The 17,744-nt window shown below is 44.4% G+C and overlaps 1 protein-coding gene across 2 annotated transcripts in view; it reads right to left on the minus strand.

Moving 5' to 3' along the window:
* Positions 1-11,569: 11,569 nt before the first annotated feature.
* Positions 11,570-17,744, minus strand: part of LOC139240196 (E3 ubiquitin-protein ligase DTX3L) — a 40,356-nt gene continuing 34,181 nt past the window's right edge. The window contains exons 4-5 of one of the 2 annotated variants that reach the window (XM_070868647.1): positions 13,060-13,149; positions 11,570-12,756 (exon numbers count right to left, since the gene is read on the minus strand). In XM_070868647.1, the coding sequence (XP_070724748.1) occupies positions 13,080-13,149 (70 nt within the window). In that variant the 3' untranslated portion in view covers positions 11,570-12,756; positions 13,060-13,079. Of the gene's footprint in view, positions 13,150-17,744 lie in introns of both variants that reach the window. The other variant, XM_070868637.1, reaches the window with a different exon arrangement.

The following is a 17,744-nucleotide window of genomic DNA, read 5'->3' on the forward strand; positions in this document are numbered from 1 at the left end:
CATCTCTCAGTATGTTTATTTCATCTACTATTTCACACTCCTCCTCCTCCTCGATAGCAGTGGCTGCATCGCCCCTCTCTTTTGTGAAAACAGATGCAAAGTATTCATTAAGAACCATTCCCACATCTTCCACCTCCACACACACATTACCCTCATGGTCTCTAATCGGCTCTACCCTTTCTTTAGTTATCCTCTTGCTCTTAATATATTTATAAAACATCTTTGGGTTTTCCTTGATTTTACTTTCCAAGAATTTTTCATGCTCTTTCTTTACTTTCCTGATATCCCTTTTAATTTCACCCCTAGACCTTCTATACACCGAGAGATTCTGCAGTATTTAGCCCTCAGTATCTGTCATAAGCTTTCCTTTTTTTCTTTATCCTACTCTATATGTTCCTAGACAGCCAGGGACCTCTAGATTTGTTAGTCCCACCCTTTTTCTTTCAGGGTACATATTTGGCCTGAACCCTGTGGATCTCCTCCTTGAATGCCTCTCACTGCTCTGACACATTTACCTTCAAGTAGCTGTTTCCAGTCCAATATGGCTAAATCACCTCTCAGCTTCGTAAAGATGGCTTTTCCCCAATTTAGAACTTTTTATTCCTGGTCTAACCTTGACCTTTTCCATAACAACCTTAAATCTAACTGAATTATGGTCACCAGCAGCTAAATGCTTTCCCATCTTGACCCCATCTTGGCTACCCTGGAAGCTCTTTAGCGCTAACTATTGGGGAAAATCATACCCTCGATATATAACAGGAATGAAAGTAAATGAGATTTGGAATGTTAGAATTCTGCGCAATAATCTGACTTGTCGGTATCTGTTAGTTGTATGCAAAGTCTTTAAAATGTGAATAGATGCTTCCTAACGATGTGTAAGGTAAGTTTTCTGTGCCTTTATTTAAATAACAGCCATTATTAAATGTATATGAGAGTCATAAAATATAGTAAACCAGTGAATAATTCAATTTGCCTGCAGCAATGCTATTCATTAACTGTCTGCAGAGGGCTACTCATAAGAATATTCAAACAAACATGGCAGTATAATGTGGATAAATGTGAGGTTATCCACTTTGGGGGCAAAAACACGAAGGCAGAATATTATCTGAATGGCGGCAGATTAGGAAAAGGGGGAGGTGCAGCGAGACCTGGGTGTCATGGTTCATCAGTCATTGAAGGTTGGCATGCAGGTACAGCAGATGGTGAAGAAGGCAAATGGTATGTTGGCCTTCTTAACAAGGGGATTTGAGTATAGGAGCAGGGAAGTCCTACTGCAGTTGTACAGGGCCTTGGTGAGGCCCCACCTGGAATATTGTGTTCAGTTTTGGTCTCCTAATCTGAGGAAGGACGTTCTTGCTATTGAGGGAGTGCAGCGAAGGTTCACCAGACTGATTCCCGGGATGGCAGGACCGACCTATGAGGAGAGACTGGATCGACTGGACCTGTATTCACTGCTGTTTAGAAGGATGAGAGGGGATCTCATAGAAACATATAAAATTCTGACAGGACTGGACAGGTTAGATGCGGGAAGAATATTTCTGATGTTGGGGGAGTCCAGAATAAAGGGACATAGTCTAAGGATAGGGTAAGCCATTTAGGACTGAGATGAAGAGAAACTTCTTCATTCAGAGAGTTGTTAACCTGTGGAATTCCCTACCGCAGAGAGTTGTTGATGCCAGTTCATTGGATATGTTCAAGAGGGAGTTAGATATGGCCCTTGCGGCTAAAGGGATCAAGGGGTATGGAGAGAAAGCAGGAACAGGGTACTGAAGGAATGATCAGCCATGATCTTATTGAATGGTGGTGCAGGCTCGAAGGACCGAATGGCCTACTCCTGCACCTATTTTCTATGTTTCTATGTTACATCAAGGAATCAAGGAGCAATGCAATGTGATGGAAGTCTGTACTCGAGCGATTTTCGAAATGCATGCTCCTAGTGTGCAGTTTTACCCACCAGGAATGGACATCAGGAACTCATGGATGTGCAGAATATCTGATGAAGTCTTGATTGCACTCATGCAATTGTGGACAGTTGTTGAGTGAAGGTCTGGCACTTCACTGCAGGTAGCTGAATAAAGTTACAGCAGTAATGGTGGGTGGGGATTTCTATTCTTTGGACTGGCGTTCCAGCGGGCCAGCCTTCCATCCTCACCTCAGTATCCGCTCAAGCCTCAATCCATTTTCCTGGGTCGAGGCTCACTGCATATTCATAGAAAGACCCCTGGAGGGAATTCCACTGTCAAGAGGGAGCCTGTACATGCAAGCAAGAAAACTCCAACATTGCCGCAGCAGCAACAGTACGACACCAGGTGGCAAGAAATGTTAAAGAACCAGAATCATCTCAAAGATCAGAAGGAACATAAGAACATAAGAAGTAGAAGCAGGAGTAAGCCATATGTCCCATTGAGCCTGCTCCAGCATTCAATAAGATTGTGGCTGAACTTCTACATCAATTCCACTTTTCCATCCTATCCCCATATCTCTCCACTCCCTTAGTGCCCAAAAATCTATTGATCCCAGTCTTCAATATACTGAACGACTTAGCATCCACAACCATCTGGGGTAGAGAATTCCAAACATTCACAACCCACTGAGTGAAGAAGTTTTTCCTCATTTCAGTCCCAAAAGGCCGATCCCTTATCCTGAGACTATGCCACTAGTTCTAGACCCTCCAGTCAGGGGCAACAATCTCTCAGCATCTACCCTGTCAAGCCTGCTAAGAATTTTATATGTCTCAATGAGATCACCTCTCATTTTTCTAAACAACAGTGAATATAGGCCCAATCTACTCAATCTCTCCTCATAGGATAGCCCATTAATCCCAGAATCAATCTAGTGAACCTTTTGTTGCACCCCTTCTAGGGCAAGCATATTCTTCCTTAGGTAAGGAGATCAAAACTGTACACAGTACTCCAGGTGTGGCCTCACCAAAACCCTATGTAATTGCAGAAAGACTTCCTTATTCTTATACTCCAACCTCCTTGCAATAAAGGCTAACATACTATTTGCCTGCCTAATTGCTTGCTGTACCTGCATGTTAACTTTCAGTGATTTATGCATAAGGACCCCCAAATCTCTCTGAACACCAACATGTACTCGTCTCCACGATGGCTCCATACTGGTTGGGTGATTTACATCCTTGGTGTTGACCTGCTTATTTCTTCGACAAGGCTCCTGGGACACTGGAGCCAGCTCCAATTTGCCAGTTTTTCATGTTTCCCTTTTCACCAGCCTATCTCCAAAGCTTATAGCTATGCACACACTCTCTAGGGGAAATTTTAACTCTCCCCAATCAACAGAAAATAGTGGGGAGCAGTTAAAATGGAGTGGCTCATTGCCCGTTATGTTCCGCTGATCTCCTATTTCAAAGCCACTGGATTTGGCTGCAGGTGAGACTCCTGTCAGACTCTGCCCCATTAGGTAAAGCTGTTAAGATGCCAGTGAAGCCCGATCATTTTCCAACGTTCTATAGACTCTAGATCAGTTCCTATGGACCCCACTTTTTAAAAAAGGAGAGAGAAAACAGGGAATTATAGACTAGTCAGCCTGACATCGGTGGTGGGGAAAATGTTGGAATCAATTATTAAAGATGTAATAGCAGTGGATTTGGAAAGCAATGACAGGATCGGTCCAAGGCAGCATGGGTTTATGAAAGGGAAATCATGCTTGACAAATCTTGTAGAATTTTTTGAGGATCTAACTAGTAGAGTGGACAAGGGGGGGCCAGTGGATGGTGTATTTAGACTTTCAAAGGGTTTTTGACAAGGTCCCACACAAGAGATTAGTGTGCAAAATTAAAGCACATGGTATTGGGGGTAAGGTATTGACGTGGATAGAGGACTGGTTGGCGGACAGGAAGCAAAGAGTTCTTTTCTAAAAGGGTTCTTTTCAGAATGGCAGGCAGTGACTAGAGTGGTCCCACAAGGTTCAGTGCTGGGACCCCAGCTATTTACAATATACATTAATGATTTAGATGAAGGAATTGAATGTAATATCTCCAAGTTTGCAGATGACACTATGCTGGGTGGCAGTGTGAGCTGTGAGGAGGATGTTAAGAGGCTGCAGGGTGACGTGGACATGTTAGGTGCGTGGGCAAATACATGGCAGATGCGGTATAGTGGTAAAAATAGGAAGGCAGATTATTATCTGAATGGTGACAGATTAGTAAAAGGGAAGGTGCAACGAGGCCTGGGTGTCATGGTACATCAGTCATTGAAAGTTAGCATACAGGTACAGCGGGCGGTGAAGAAGGCAAATGGCATGTTGGCCTTCATAGCGAGAGGATTTGAGTATAGGAGCAGGGAGGTCTTACTACAGTTGTACAGGGCCTTGGTGAGGCCACACCTTGAATATTTTGTACAGTTTTGGTCTCCTAATCTGAGGAAGGACATTCTTGCTATTGAGGGAGTGCAGCGAAGGTTCACCAGACTGATGCCCGGGATGACAGGACTGACATATGAAGAAAGACTGGATCGACTAGGCTTATATTCAATGGAATTTAGAAGAATGAGAGGGGATCTCATCGAAACATATAAAATTCTGATGGGATTGGAAAGGTTAGATGCAGGAAGAATGTTCCCGATGTTGGGAAGTCGAGAACCAGGTGTCACAGTCTAAGGATAAGGGGTAAGCCATTTAGGACTGAGATGAGGAGAAACTTCTTCACTCAGAGAGTTGTGAGCATGTGAAATTCTTGACCACAGAAAGTTGTTGAGGCCAATTCGTTAGATATATTCAAAAGGGAGTTAGATGTGGCCCTTACGGCTAAAGGGATCAAGGGGTATGGAGAGAAAGCAGGAATGGGGTACTGAAGTGCACGATCAGCCATGATCATATTGAATGGTGGTGCAGGCTCGAAGGGCCGAATAGCCTATTCCTGCACCTATTTTCTATGTTTCTATGTAAAGTAAGTTGAAAACCTTTCTTGGTAGGGCCAGAATGAGCAGAATTGTTCCTCTGGGCACCACAAGTCATCTATGCTTCTGCAGCCACAGGCTTCCCGCCCCCCTGCCCACCACCATGACCCTCCCAACACTCTCTCCTGAACTTACCTTGCAGGCTACTCTTGGTGCTAACAGGTGGCCTGCCCGCCAAAAAAAATCCTGATTAATGCCAGTTATTTTTTGATCTAACAACTAAGACCAGTAATACAGTGGTTCCTGTTAATCCATTCAACTTTAAGACTGACCACTATTTCACGATCCTGTTTGTTCACCTTATTCTGATGGACTGTTTTCCTTCTCTCGATCGATTAGTCTCTGCAGACATTCTGGATAACTTTTTTTTCCTACTCAGTGTCTGACTTAATACAATGATGCTCACCAGAACATCAGCAATTTGGATATTTTTGTGTCTGATTGAATCAAGTGATGTCCTCCAACAGAATCCATATTCTGCATGTAAATTTATCATATGGTATATTCTCTAATAATACTCCAAAGAATGTTGGGAGTGAAGATAAATCATAAGGTAGAGATTATAGGCTCAATTTTCCCCAAAGCTATTTTTTGCCGTACTTGAATAGTTACGCTCATTTTTTGGGGGCCCAAGTACGGCAAAAAAACATGTTCTAAGTTTCCCCATTGGATTTCTTCATTTTCGCGTGACCTAACCAGTCCTTTATTCTTGGGGATGGAGCCTTGATCTGCACCAAAAAGATCGGGTTGCCACGGTAACCAGGGACACAATGTGAGCTGAGGCTGGAAAGTGAAACATGCAGCCAGCTCGCAATACATTAAAAACACATTAGCCTGAAAATTCCGGTCGGAGGCTTCCCACGGGCTTCCCTCTCTCCCACCCATCCTCCACCCCCCTCACTCTCTCCTCCCCCCCCCCATCCCCCCTCATTCTCTACCCCCCTCACTCTCTACCCCCCTATCCCCCCTCACTCTCTACCCCCCCCCCCGGCGGTATGTGACTTGGAAGGGAATATGGAGGTGGTGGTGTTCCCGTGCACCTGCAGCCCTTGTCCTTCGAGGTGGTAGAGATCGCGGTTATGGAAGGTTCTGCCAAAGAAGCCTTGGCGAGTTGCTGCAGTGCATTTTGTAGATGGTACACACTGAACCAAGGTAGTTGGTGATAGAAACATAGAAAATAGGTGCAGGAGTAGGCCATTCGGCCCTTCGAGCCTGCACCGCCATTCAATGAGTTCATGGCTGAACATGCAACTTCAGTACCCCATTCCTGCTTTCTCACCATACCCCTTGATTCCCCTAGTAGTAAGGACTTCATCTAACTCCTTTTTGAATATATTTAGTGAATTGGCCTCAACAACTGTGTGGTAGAGAATTCCACAGGTTCACCACTCTCTGGGTGAAGAAATTCCTCCTCATCTCAGTCCTAAATGGCTTCCCCCTTATCCTTAGACTGTGTCCCCTGGTTCTGGACTTCCCCAACATTGGAAACATTCTTCCTGCATCTAACTTGTCTAACCCCGTCAGAATTTTAAACGTTTCTATGAGGTCCCCTCTCATTCTTCTGAACTCCAGTGAATACAAGCCCAGTTGATCCAGTCTTTCTTGATAGGTCAGTCCCACCATCCCGGGAATCAGTCTGGTGAACCTTCGCTGCACTCCCTCAATAGCAAGAATGTCCTTCCTCAGGTTAGGAGACCAAAACTGTACACAATACTCCAGGTGTGGCCTCACCAAGGCCCTGTACAATTGTAGCAACACCTCCCTGCCCCTGTACTCAAATCACCTCGCTATGAAGGCCAACATGCCATTTGCTTTCTTAACCGCCTGCTGTACCTGCATGCCAACCTTCAATGACTGATGTACCATGACACCCAGATCTCGATGCACCTCCCCTTTTCCTAATCTGTCACCATTCAGATAATAGTCTGTCTCTCTGTTTTTAACACCAAAGTGGATAACCTCACATTTATCCACATTATACTTCATCTGCCATGCATTTGCCCACTCACCTAACCTATCCAAGTCGCTCTGCAGCCTCATAGCATCCTCCTCGCAGCTCACACTGCCACCCAACTTGGTGTCATCCGCAAATTTGGAGATACATTTAATCCCCTCGTCTAAGTCATTAATGTACAGTGTAAACAGCTGGGGCCCCAGCACAGAACCTTGCGGTACCCCACTAGTCACTGCCTGCCATTCTGAAAAGTCCCCATTTACTCCTACTCTTTGCTTCCTGTCTGACAACCAGTTCTCAATCCATGTCAGCACACTACCCCCAATCCCATGTGCATTAACTTTGCACATTAATCTCTTGTGTGGGACCTTGTCGAAAGCCTTCTGAAAGTCCAAATATACCACATCAACTGGTTCTCCCTTGTCCACTCTACTGGAAACATCCTCAAAAAATTCCAGAAGATTTGTCAAGCATGATTTCCCTTTCACAAATCCATGCTGACTTGGACCTATCATATTACCTCTTTCCAAATGCACTGCTATGACATCCTTAATAATTGATTCCATCATTTTACCCACTACCGATGTCAGGCTGACCGGTCTATAATTCCCTGTTTTCTTTCTCCTTTTTTAAAAAGTGGGGTTACATTGGCTACCCTCCACTCCATAGGAACTGATCCAGAGTCAATGGAATGTTGGAAAATGACTGTCAATGCATCCACTATTTCCAAGGCCACCTCCTTAAGTATTCTGGGATGCAGTCCATCAGGCCCTGGGGATTTATCGGCCTTCAATCCCATCAATTTCCCCAACACAATTTCCCGACTAATAAGGATTTCCCTCAGTTCCTCCTTCTTACTCGACCCTCCGACCCCTTTTATATCCGGAAGGTTGTTTGTGTCCTCCTCAGTGAATACCGAACCAAAGTACTTGTTCAATTGGTCCGCCATTTCTTTGTTCCCAGTTATGACTTCCCCTGATTCTGACTGCAGGGGACCTACGTTTGTCTTTACTAACCTTTTTCTCTTTGATGGAGGAAGTGAATATTTAAGATGGTGGATGGAGTGCCAATCAAGCGGGCTGCTTTGTCCTGAATGGTGTTGAGCTTCTTGAGTGTTGTTGGAGCTGCATTCATCCAGGCAAATGGAGAGTATTCCTACATAATCCTGACCTCTGCCTTGTAGATGGTGGAAAGGCTTTGGGGAGTCAGGAGGCGAGACACTCGCCGCAGAATACCCAGCCTCTGACCTGCTCTTGTTGCCACAATATTCGTATGGCTGGTCCAGTTCAGTTTCTGGTCATTGATGACCTCCTCCCCCCCCCCCCCCCCCCAGGATGTTGATGGTGGGGGATTTGGCAATGGTAATGGTACTGCCGTTGAATGTCAAGGGGGGGTGGTTAGACTCTTGCTTGTTGGAGATAGTCATTGCCTGACGCTTGTGTGGCACGAATGTTACTTGCCACTTATCAGCCCAAACCTGAATGTCATCCAGGTCTTGCTGCATGCAGGCATGGACTGCTTCATTATCTGAGGAGCTGCGAATGGCACTGAACACTGTGCAGTCATCAGCAAATATCCCCACTTCTGACATGATGGAGGGAAGGTCATTGATGAAGCAGCTGAAGATGGTTGGGCCTAGGATACTGAAGAACTCCTGCAGTGATGACCTTGGACTGTGATGATTGACCTCGAACCACCACAACCATCTTACTTGGTTAATGGATACTCCAACGGTTGATTGGCTTGCATCAGCTGTTTCATATGACGTTACCGAGTTGTTATGTACCCCCAAACAGATGACGAAGTCGAGGTAGGAGCTTGCTCTAAATTTCAAATGAAGTAACTCCCAATCGTTCAAAAGGCGGAAGTTTAGGATTTCACAACAAATTCAAAGTTTCAGTACAAGTATAAATATGATTAATAGATATAATTCAAATTTTAATACATCTAGACACAAGAACGTGAAAACGGAGCCCAAACTTTGTAAGTTGAGAAAAGTAAACCAGCTTTAAAGAGTAAGGTTATTTTGGTTTTCTGCAATTCTGTAGGAAGTTTTTTTTAAGAATGAGTCCGATATAGGGTATCGAGGGGTATCAATTGTCATCCATTTCTTGAAATGGAGGGTACAGTAGCTGCGAGTTAATAACATAGAAGTTTCTGGTTGAGTGGCAAAACAATCATACAAGTCAAATGCTTTGTAAATAATTCATTCATAACAATCTAGCCATCTCAATCCATAATTTCCCCTGACTGACTGGTCTGTCTGCTTATTCAGCAAAAATTACATTTGTTGAGCAGGATTGTGTTATCACTGAAGGAGAATTGCACAAATGGGAAAAATAGTACTTTAATCAAGGATTTGGCAAGAAACTTTCATAAATGGTTTAACTGAAATAAGTCATCTTTTTGAAATGCAAGGCAGACCCATTACGTAAGAAATAGGAGCAGGAGTAGGCCACCTGGCACCTCGAGTCTGTTCCGCCATTTAATAAGATCATGGCTGATCTGATCATGGACTCAGCTCCACTTTCCTGCCCGCCCCCCATAACCTTTTATTCCCTTATCGCTCAAAAATCTGTATCTCCACCTTAAATATATTCAATGACCCAGCCTCCACAGCTCTCTGGGGCAGAGAATTCCATAGATTTACAACCCTCAGAGAAGAAATTTCTCATCTCAGTATTAAATGGGCAGCCCCTTATTCTGAGACTATACCCCCTAGTTTTAGTTTCTCCAATGAGTGGAAATACCCTCTCTGCATCCACTTTGTCGAGCCCACTCATTGGGGTAGAAATTCCGATGTCCCGGGCCCATACAAAATTTCTACGGATCCGGGAAGGCATCGAAAAAGCCGTTTTTTAAGCGCACAATGCGCATGCGCTGAAAACCGTTTTTTCCGATCTGAAGCTTAACAGATCGTAGACATCTTGGGTGCGAGGACATTTCTTGGGCAAGATTGCGGGATTTATGCATATCTTGCCCAGCAAATGTCCTCAAAAATCTTGCGCCTGCTAGCCTACTGTTACAGATGCAAGTGTTTTAAAACATACAAAAACTGGATAAAATTAAATTATAAACACATAGTTTAATGTTAAAAACCCTCCCCACTACAGTAAGTTTATTTTTAACCATAATTTAAAAAAATTTCAAAAATAGGGAAAATATTTTATTTTTATAAGACATAACTTTAATTTGAATTAATTTTAAATTTGTGTGGTCTGTTTATTTTTTATTATTTTGTGTATATGGTTTTGTTCCCATTAATAGCATAGAGAACTCGTAAATACGCATGTCTCAGTGCTATTAATGGAAACCTGTGAAATACTTACCTGATTGGCTGAGCAGTCACATGACTGCATTTTCTGCGTGGGACAGGAGCACGCTTCGCATCGCGGGAAGAGAAGGCCTTCCCACTGGAATCCAGGGCGCCTCCGAGACCACCAGGTACTTTGGTAAAAAATCTCCAGCGAGGAGGCAATTGCCCACGGAAAGACCCCCAGAGGAATTTCTGGGCCATTATCTTATATGTTTCGATAAGATAACTTCTCATTCTTCTGAACTCCGATGAGGCCCAACCTACTCAACCTATGTTTATAAGTCAACCCCCTCATCGCCGGAATCAACCGAGTGAACCTTCTCTGAACAGCCTCCAATGCAATAATATAAAATACACACCATTAGGGGGTAAAGCAAATTTATTTTAATGCATGAAAATGTAGAGTAGTAAAATATGGCATTGGTACAGGCATTATTTTCATAATTTATTTTAAAAGATTTGGGCTGAAATTGCCCCTTTTTATGGTCCTGTTAATGCCTCCGGGTTGCAATGTTATTTTTGCCTGGGGGAGGGTGCCCCCGGGAAATTGACCCGGAGGTTTGGGGTGCGCTGGTCTGGCAGCGCCGCACCCCGCGATAAGCGCCCCAGGCTGAACGAAACCATCAATGGCTTCATCGCCATGCGTGCCGACTCCTCATCGCCCCGCGCCAACCCCTTTGCGCCCGTGGGTGAAATTGCCGTGTGGCTGGCACGGGTGGATGTCTGCGCCAGCTTTGCAGATCACGAAGCTGGCTGATATCTGCCGCCAGGGCATCCCTTAAAGGGGAGGCCTTTATCGCCCCGGGTCGCCATTTTTATTTGACGGCCTGACAATGGCGGCCCTCGCGTCAACCGGGCCGCCACATGCAGCCTGGCACTCCGTTTTGGGTGCCAGGCCTCTGGACCGGTCTATTCCGTCCTTGGTGGCGGGTACCAAAGGGCCTGCAGAGTGCGCAGCGGCCCTCCCCTTTAACTGAAGGGGAGGGGAGTTGTAGCGTGTTAGTGCTACGCAGATGCTCCGCATAGCGCTGGCCACCTCAGAGCCCCAGGAGTGCCCTCTCTAACGAAGTGGAGTGCTGGAGACAGCACTCTGCCTCGTATCAGGGGCACACGGCCAAATTCCACGTCAGAGAAGGGATTCCCGGGCCAGGCGCAGGAAATCCCAGTCCCAGAAGGTTACCGCCCCCAATTGGGGTACGGGGCAATTTCAGCCACTCAGGCTGTTGTTTTCAGCTACGGACAGAAGCTCAACATTAAGCAAACTGATGCAACATTTAAATTGGAAATGGATACATTTGGATACCAGAATCAGACATTAAGATAACTACTTTGGTTGAATATAGCCACGGGTCAACAGCTGAGTTAAAATAGCAGGCAGAGAAATTTTAAATTGCTTCAAGTGTTTATTTGATTATATCACACAGCATAATTTCAAAGGCAATACTTTCCAGCCCAACACCGAGCATCTTTCTACCAACCTTACAAAAGGTTATGGGTGTTATTAGTTTACCTGAAAGCAGACTATATATAATAGAATAGCATGTTCAAGGATGTAATTCAATCCAGTAATTTAACATTCAGAATCTAGAAAAGCAGGAGAGGTTGGAGTCTGTGTACTGTCTTTATCAGCTAGTTAAATATGGCATCGCTAAGAGCAATGATACAAGAAATATACACTGCATAATCAATGTGAAATTGAGAAATGGAACCTCAAAATGAAAAAGACTACATGACACGTAAGTGAAGTTGTTCTAGATGTTTTATACATTTTCTGCTTGCTCTAAAGTCTTACTGGTGTAATTCACAAAATCAGTGTTGGTCATAAGTAGTAACAGGTCCTCAATTTTTAAACTTTGGAACACCAGTTTCCAGATAATGTTTTGGTTTCACCTGGAAAATGCAATTTCTCTATGTGGTTTTGAATGTTCAGGAAAAAAAACCCTTAGGAAAATCATACCAACTATGGTCAATTGAAAACATATGGGTATTTGGATCCAGGTTACAAATATATAATACCAAGGTAACATAGGAAAATGCTTGATGGAATAATATTTCTTGCCATTAAATATTCTTTATTTCTTTTACTGAGAAGTGCCTTTCCTTTATTCTCTGCTAACATGTTCTTGATTTGATTCTTTTTTAAAATATTTCTTTGCTGTCTCTTTCAGTGCTCTATTACCGCTACAGAGCTATGCAGAAGCATTACTGTTGCGCAATATGGCAGAGTTCCACTTTATGGCAGAGTTCCATTTTATAAGTTTTCTGGGGTAAATGGAAGATCTAGGAGGCGAGTGCAGCACCGAGACAGGAAAGGCAAGAAAAAAAGCATGAGAATCGCCATAGCCAGTTTAGTTTAATGTAGTTTTGTTTTGTTTAATTTTTCTCTCCTTACCACCTCCTTTGCCTGCAGTGCTGATTGAATGTGCTCTCCTTCCCCTTCTCAGCAGAAACTTGAATGCCCTTGGTTACAAACACTTGGGGAAGATGCACTGCAGTTGGATTCATGGGCCCGAAACAGAGAAATGTCTTTAGAGATGTTCTTATGTTCTTATGAAATGACGCAACACTAGCTACAACAATATAAAATACATACAATTAGATTTACTTTAATGCATGAGAACATATTGCAGCAAAATATTCGACACAAAAATGCACAACAAATTTTCTTAACATCTGTTGGGCAAAACTAAATTACAATATTTTGAAATATGATTATTGCTTACATTTATACATTAGACATGAAAAATTATTCATGCCTCATGCCAAAGCTGAAAAATTACAGTTGTTAAGCAGTGAATATATATATGAACCTTAATAAAAAGCCTTTTAAACCTACAAGCAGTAATTCCTACAACAGCATTATTTTACTTAACTGTTGCATTTACAGTATATATCAATAAATTCCTTTGGCCTTTAACTCATCCTGCACACGTGCCAGATAGGTTGGATCAGGATACCCAAACCTAAAAAAGAGAAACCAATATTTTTAATCAAAACAAGATATTTATTTCACATGCTAGCAGGAGAAGTGTCATGGGTCAAATGTCAGCCACATACTTTATTAAACATCACTGTTGCATTTAACATGCTGCTTCTGGTTCTCTTTCTAATTACCTTAAATCTGTGTCCTCTGAGTTACTGACCTTTCTGCCACTGGAAACAGTTTCCTCCTTTATTTACTCGATCAAAATCGTTCATGATTTGAACACCTCTATTAAATCACTCTTTAACCTTCTCTGCACGCTAAACCATGTGCACTAGCTAAGCAATCTGGTGGTCTACACATTTTGCATGTTGACCACGTTTAAAATAGCTGGAATTATGGGCCCAAGTTTCCACACGATAAAAAACAGGCGCCCCTCCGAGCTGGGCGCACGTTTTTCGCGCCTAAAAAAAAATCTCAATTCTGGAGTGTTCTGCAGCTCCTTGTCTGCCTGGCGCAGCGCCCAGGGGGGCGGAGCCTACACTCGTGCCGATTTTGTACGTGGGAGGGGGCGGGTACTATTTAAATTAGTTTTTTCCTGCGGCAACGCTGCGCGTGCGCGTTGGAGCATTCGTGCATGCTCAGTGTGAAGAAAACATTGGCACTCGGCCATTTTTGTAGTTCTTTGTAGCTGTTTAATTTTTGAACATTTTTTTAATAAAAGCACATTAACACTTGCAGCCTTCTCACTGTCTCCTCTCTCTCCCTCTTCCCCCCCCCACCCCAGCGGGAAGAACGGGCGCCTCCTCTCCCCTCCGCGGGAAGAACGGGCGCCTCCTACCCCCCCCGCGCGGGAAGAATGGGCGCCTCCCCTCCCCCCACGGGCCTCCTCTCCCCTTCCCCCCCCCCCACGGGAAGAACGGGCGCCTCCCCCCCCCACTGGAAAGAACGGGCGCCTCCTCTCCTCCCCCCCGCGGGCAGAACGGGCGCCTCCCACCCCGCCCTCCCCCCCCCCCCCGCGGGCAGAACAGGCGCCCTCTCCCCCCCCCCGCGGGAAAGAACGGGCGCCTCCCCTCCCCTCCCCCGCCACGGGCAGAACAGGCGCCCCCCCCCCCCCCCCGCGGGAAAGAACGGGCGCCTCCCCCCCCCCCCCGCGGGAAGAACGGGCGCCTCAGGCTGACTGCAGCATTCTCCGTGCCTGAAGCACTTTCACACAGGTAGGAAGATGGTTTATTTAATCTTTTCTTTGCTTATAAATGTTTATTCAGGTTGGATTTATTTGTATAATATTTGTAGAAGTATAAATAAGGATTTATTGTAGAATTTAATGAGTTCCCTCCCCCCACCCCACCTCGTTCTGGACGCCTAATTTGTAACCTGCGCCTGATTTTTTAATGTGTAGAACAGGTTTTTTCAGTTCTACAAAAATCTTCACTTTCTCCATTCTACTTTAGTTTGGAGTACGTTTTCACTGTGGAAACTTTCAAATCAGGCGTCAGTGGCCCCCTTTTGAAGAAAAAATTCTGTTGCAAAGTAGAACTGTTCTACCTGACTAGAACTGCAGAAAAAAAAATGTGGAGAATTGTGATTTCTAAGATAGTCCGTTCTCCACCAGTTGCTCCTAAAAATCAGGCGCAAATCATGTGGAAACTTGGGCCCTATATGCTGAGTCTGCACATCCTAATTAAATAAGCAGATCAAATAAAAGCTTGGTTCTCGTCGGGTCTGTTTTGTGACTCAGATCTCAAGACAGTTAACCAAAACAAAATATATCAGGGAGAGACTGGGCAATCAAAATACTGTAGCTACTAGACAGTGGCTTTGATGGGTTGGTAATGTACCTTCAAAATAATTGCCACTGATTATACATATTTAAAAGGGTATATGCCATATAATTTGAAACATTGTATGTATTTTAGTATTTTGCTAGCAACATTTCTATCAGTATGCTAAGCCATCTGTTACCATGTTTTGGAGCACTCACGCCTTAGTAATGCATTTATTTTTTTAACAATTACAGTGTGTGACCCCACATAATGTATTCTGGGAGTGATGACATTAATGCAGCCAAGTTATCTTCTTCATACAAAATCTTATTTCATATGCAAAGTGGACACTTCCTAATAAAGTTCTAGAGATTTATTATACTGCTATAGAACATAAAACAGCTAGAATGATATAATCCTTCCCAGATTTCACTGCGTAACATAGAAGAAACAGGGTTAAAAATAATAATTTGCCTAGTCCCAAATAGCAATAACTCTCAATCTCCCCTTCCCTAAAATATCTATCTAATTCTCCCTTCTAGCCTGGACTCATTCCCATTTTGGACGATGGCTCCCCGGCATCCAACTGAGCTCCACCGCAGGATGGGGATGTAAGCAGCCTCCACTATTTTGTGGGCATGCTCAGTGGGTCCTTTTAGAGGCTCTGGTTGCAAATACAACTTTTTGGGGCTCCATCCTTTTGGGGCTGAATGCCTGAGCTTCACAAACATCCCTGCCACCCAGCATTTTAAACAGGCTAAATATGTACTATGTGGGAAGTTAGGGACGCTTCCGGTGTCCCTGATGACTACATATGCGGGAAGTGCATCAGCCTGCAGCTCCTGACGGACCGCATTGCGGCACTGGAGCAGGGGGTGGATTCACTCTCGAGCGTCCACGATGCTGAGAATGACGTGAATAGCACGTTTAGCGAGTTGATCACACCGCAGGTAAAGGGTACTCAGCCAGATAGTAAATAGGTGACCAGCAGGAAGAGCAATGTAAGGAAGGTAGTGCAGGGGTCCCCTGCAGTCATCCCCCTGCAAAACAGATACACCGCTTTTGGTACTGTTGAGGGGGATGACTCATCAGGGGACAGCAGCAGCAGCCAAGTTCATGGCACAGTGGGTGGCTCTGCTGCACAGGAGGGTAGGAAAACAAAGAGTTGGAGTGCGACAGTAAAAGGGGATTCGATTGTTAGGGGAATAGATAGGCGTTTCTGCGGCCGCAACAGAGACTCCTGGATGGTAAGTTGCCTCCCTGGTGCAAGGGTCAAGGATGTCTCAGAGCGGGTGCAGGACATTCTGAAAAGGGAGGGTGAACAGCCAGTTGTCGTGGTACACATAGGGTACCAACGATATACGTAAAAAAACAGGATGAGGTCTTACAAGACGAATTTAGGGGGCTAGGAGCTAAATTAAAAAGTAGGACCTCAAAAATAGTTATCTCAGGATTGCTACCAGTGCCACGCGCTAGTCAGAGTAGGAATCACAGGACAGCTCAGATGAATACGTGGCTTGAGGAGTGGTGCAGAAGGGAGGGATTCAAATTCCTGGGGCATTGGAACCGGTTCTGAGGGAGGTGGGACCAGTACAAACTGGACGGTTTACACCTGGGCAGGACCGAAACCAATGTTCTAGGGGGAGTGTTTGCTCGTGCTGTTGGGGAGGAGTTAAACTAATATGGCAGGGGGATGGGAACCTATGGAGAGAGGCAGAGGGAAATAAAAGGGAAACAGAGGCAAAAGATAGAAAGGAGAATAGTAAAAGTGGAGGGCAGAGAATCCCAAGGCAAAAAACAAAAAGGGCCACATTACAGCAAAATTCTAAAGGGGCAAGGTGTGTTAAAAAGACAAGCCTGAAGACTCTGTGCCTCAATGCGAGGAGTATTCGGAATAAGGTGGACGAATTAACTGTGCAGATCGCAGTTAATGGATACGATGTAATTGGCATCACAGAGACATGGCTCCAGGGTGACCAAGGCTGGGAACTCAACATCCAGGGGTATTTAGCATTTAGGAAGGATAGACAGAGAGGAAAAGGAGGTGGGGTGGCGTTGCTGGTCAAAGAAGAAATTAATGCAATAGTAAGGAAGGACATTGGCTTGGATGATGTCGAATCGGTATGGGTGGAGCTACGGAATACCAAAGGGCAGAAAACGCTGGTGGGAGTTGTGTACAGGCCACCAAACAGTAGTAGTGAGGTTGGGGATAGCATAAAACAAGAAATAAGGAATGTGTGCAATAAAGGTACAGCAGTTATCATGGGCGACTTTAATTTACATATAGATTAGGTTAACCAAACTGGTAGCAGTGCGGTAGAGGAGGATATTAGGGATGGTTTTCTTGACCAATGTGTGGAGGAACCGACTAGAGAGCTGGCCATCCTAGACTGGGTGATGTGTAATGAGAAGGGACTAATTAGCAATCTTGTTGTGCGAGGCCCCTTGGGGAAGAGTGACCAAAATATGGTAGAATTCTTTATTAAGATTGAGTGACACAGTTAATTCAGAAACTAGGGTCCTAAACTTAAGGAAAGCTAACTTTGATGGCATGAGGTGTGAATTGGCTAGAACAGACTGGCAAATGATACTTAAAGGGTTTATGGTGGATAGGCAATGGCAAACATTTATAGATCACATGGATGAACTTCAACAGTTGTACATCCCTGTCTGGAGTAAAAATAAAACAGGAAAGGTGGCTCAACCGTGGCTAACAAGGGGAATTAAGGATAGTGTTAGATCCAAGGAAGAAGCATATAAATTGGCCAGAAAAAGTAGCAAACCTGAGGACTGGGAGAAATTTAGAATTCAGCAGAGGAGGACAAAGGGTTTAATTAGGAGGGGGAAAATAGAGTATGAGAGGGAACAT

This window comes from Pristiophorus japonicus, chromosome 2, assembly GCF_044704955.1.
Source record: "Pristiophorus japonicus isolate sPriJap1 chromosome 2, sPriJap1.hap1, whole genome shotgun sequence".
NCBI lineage: Eukaryota > Metazoa > Chordata > Chondrichthyes > Pristiophoridae > Pristiophorus > Pristiophorus japonicus.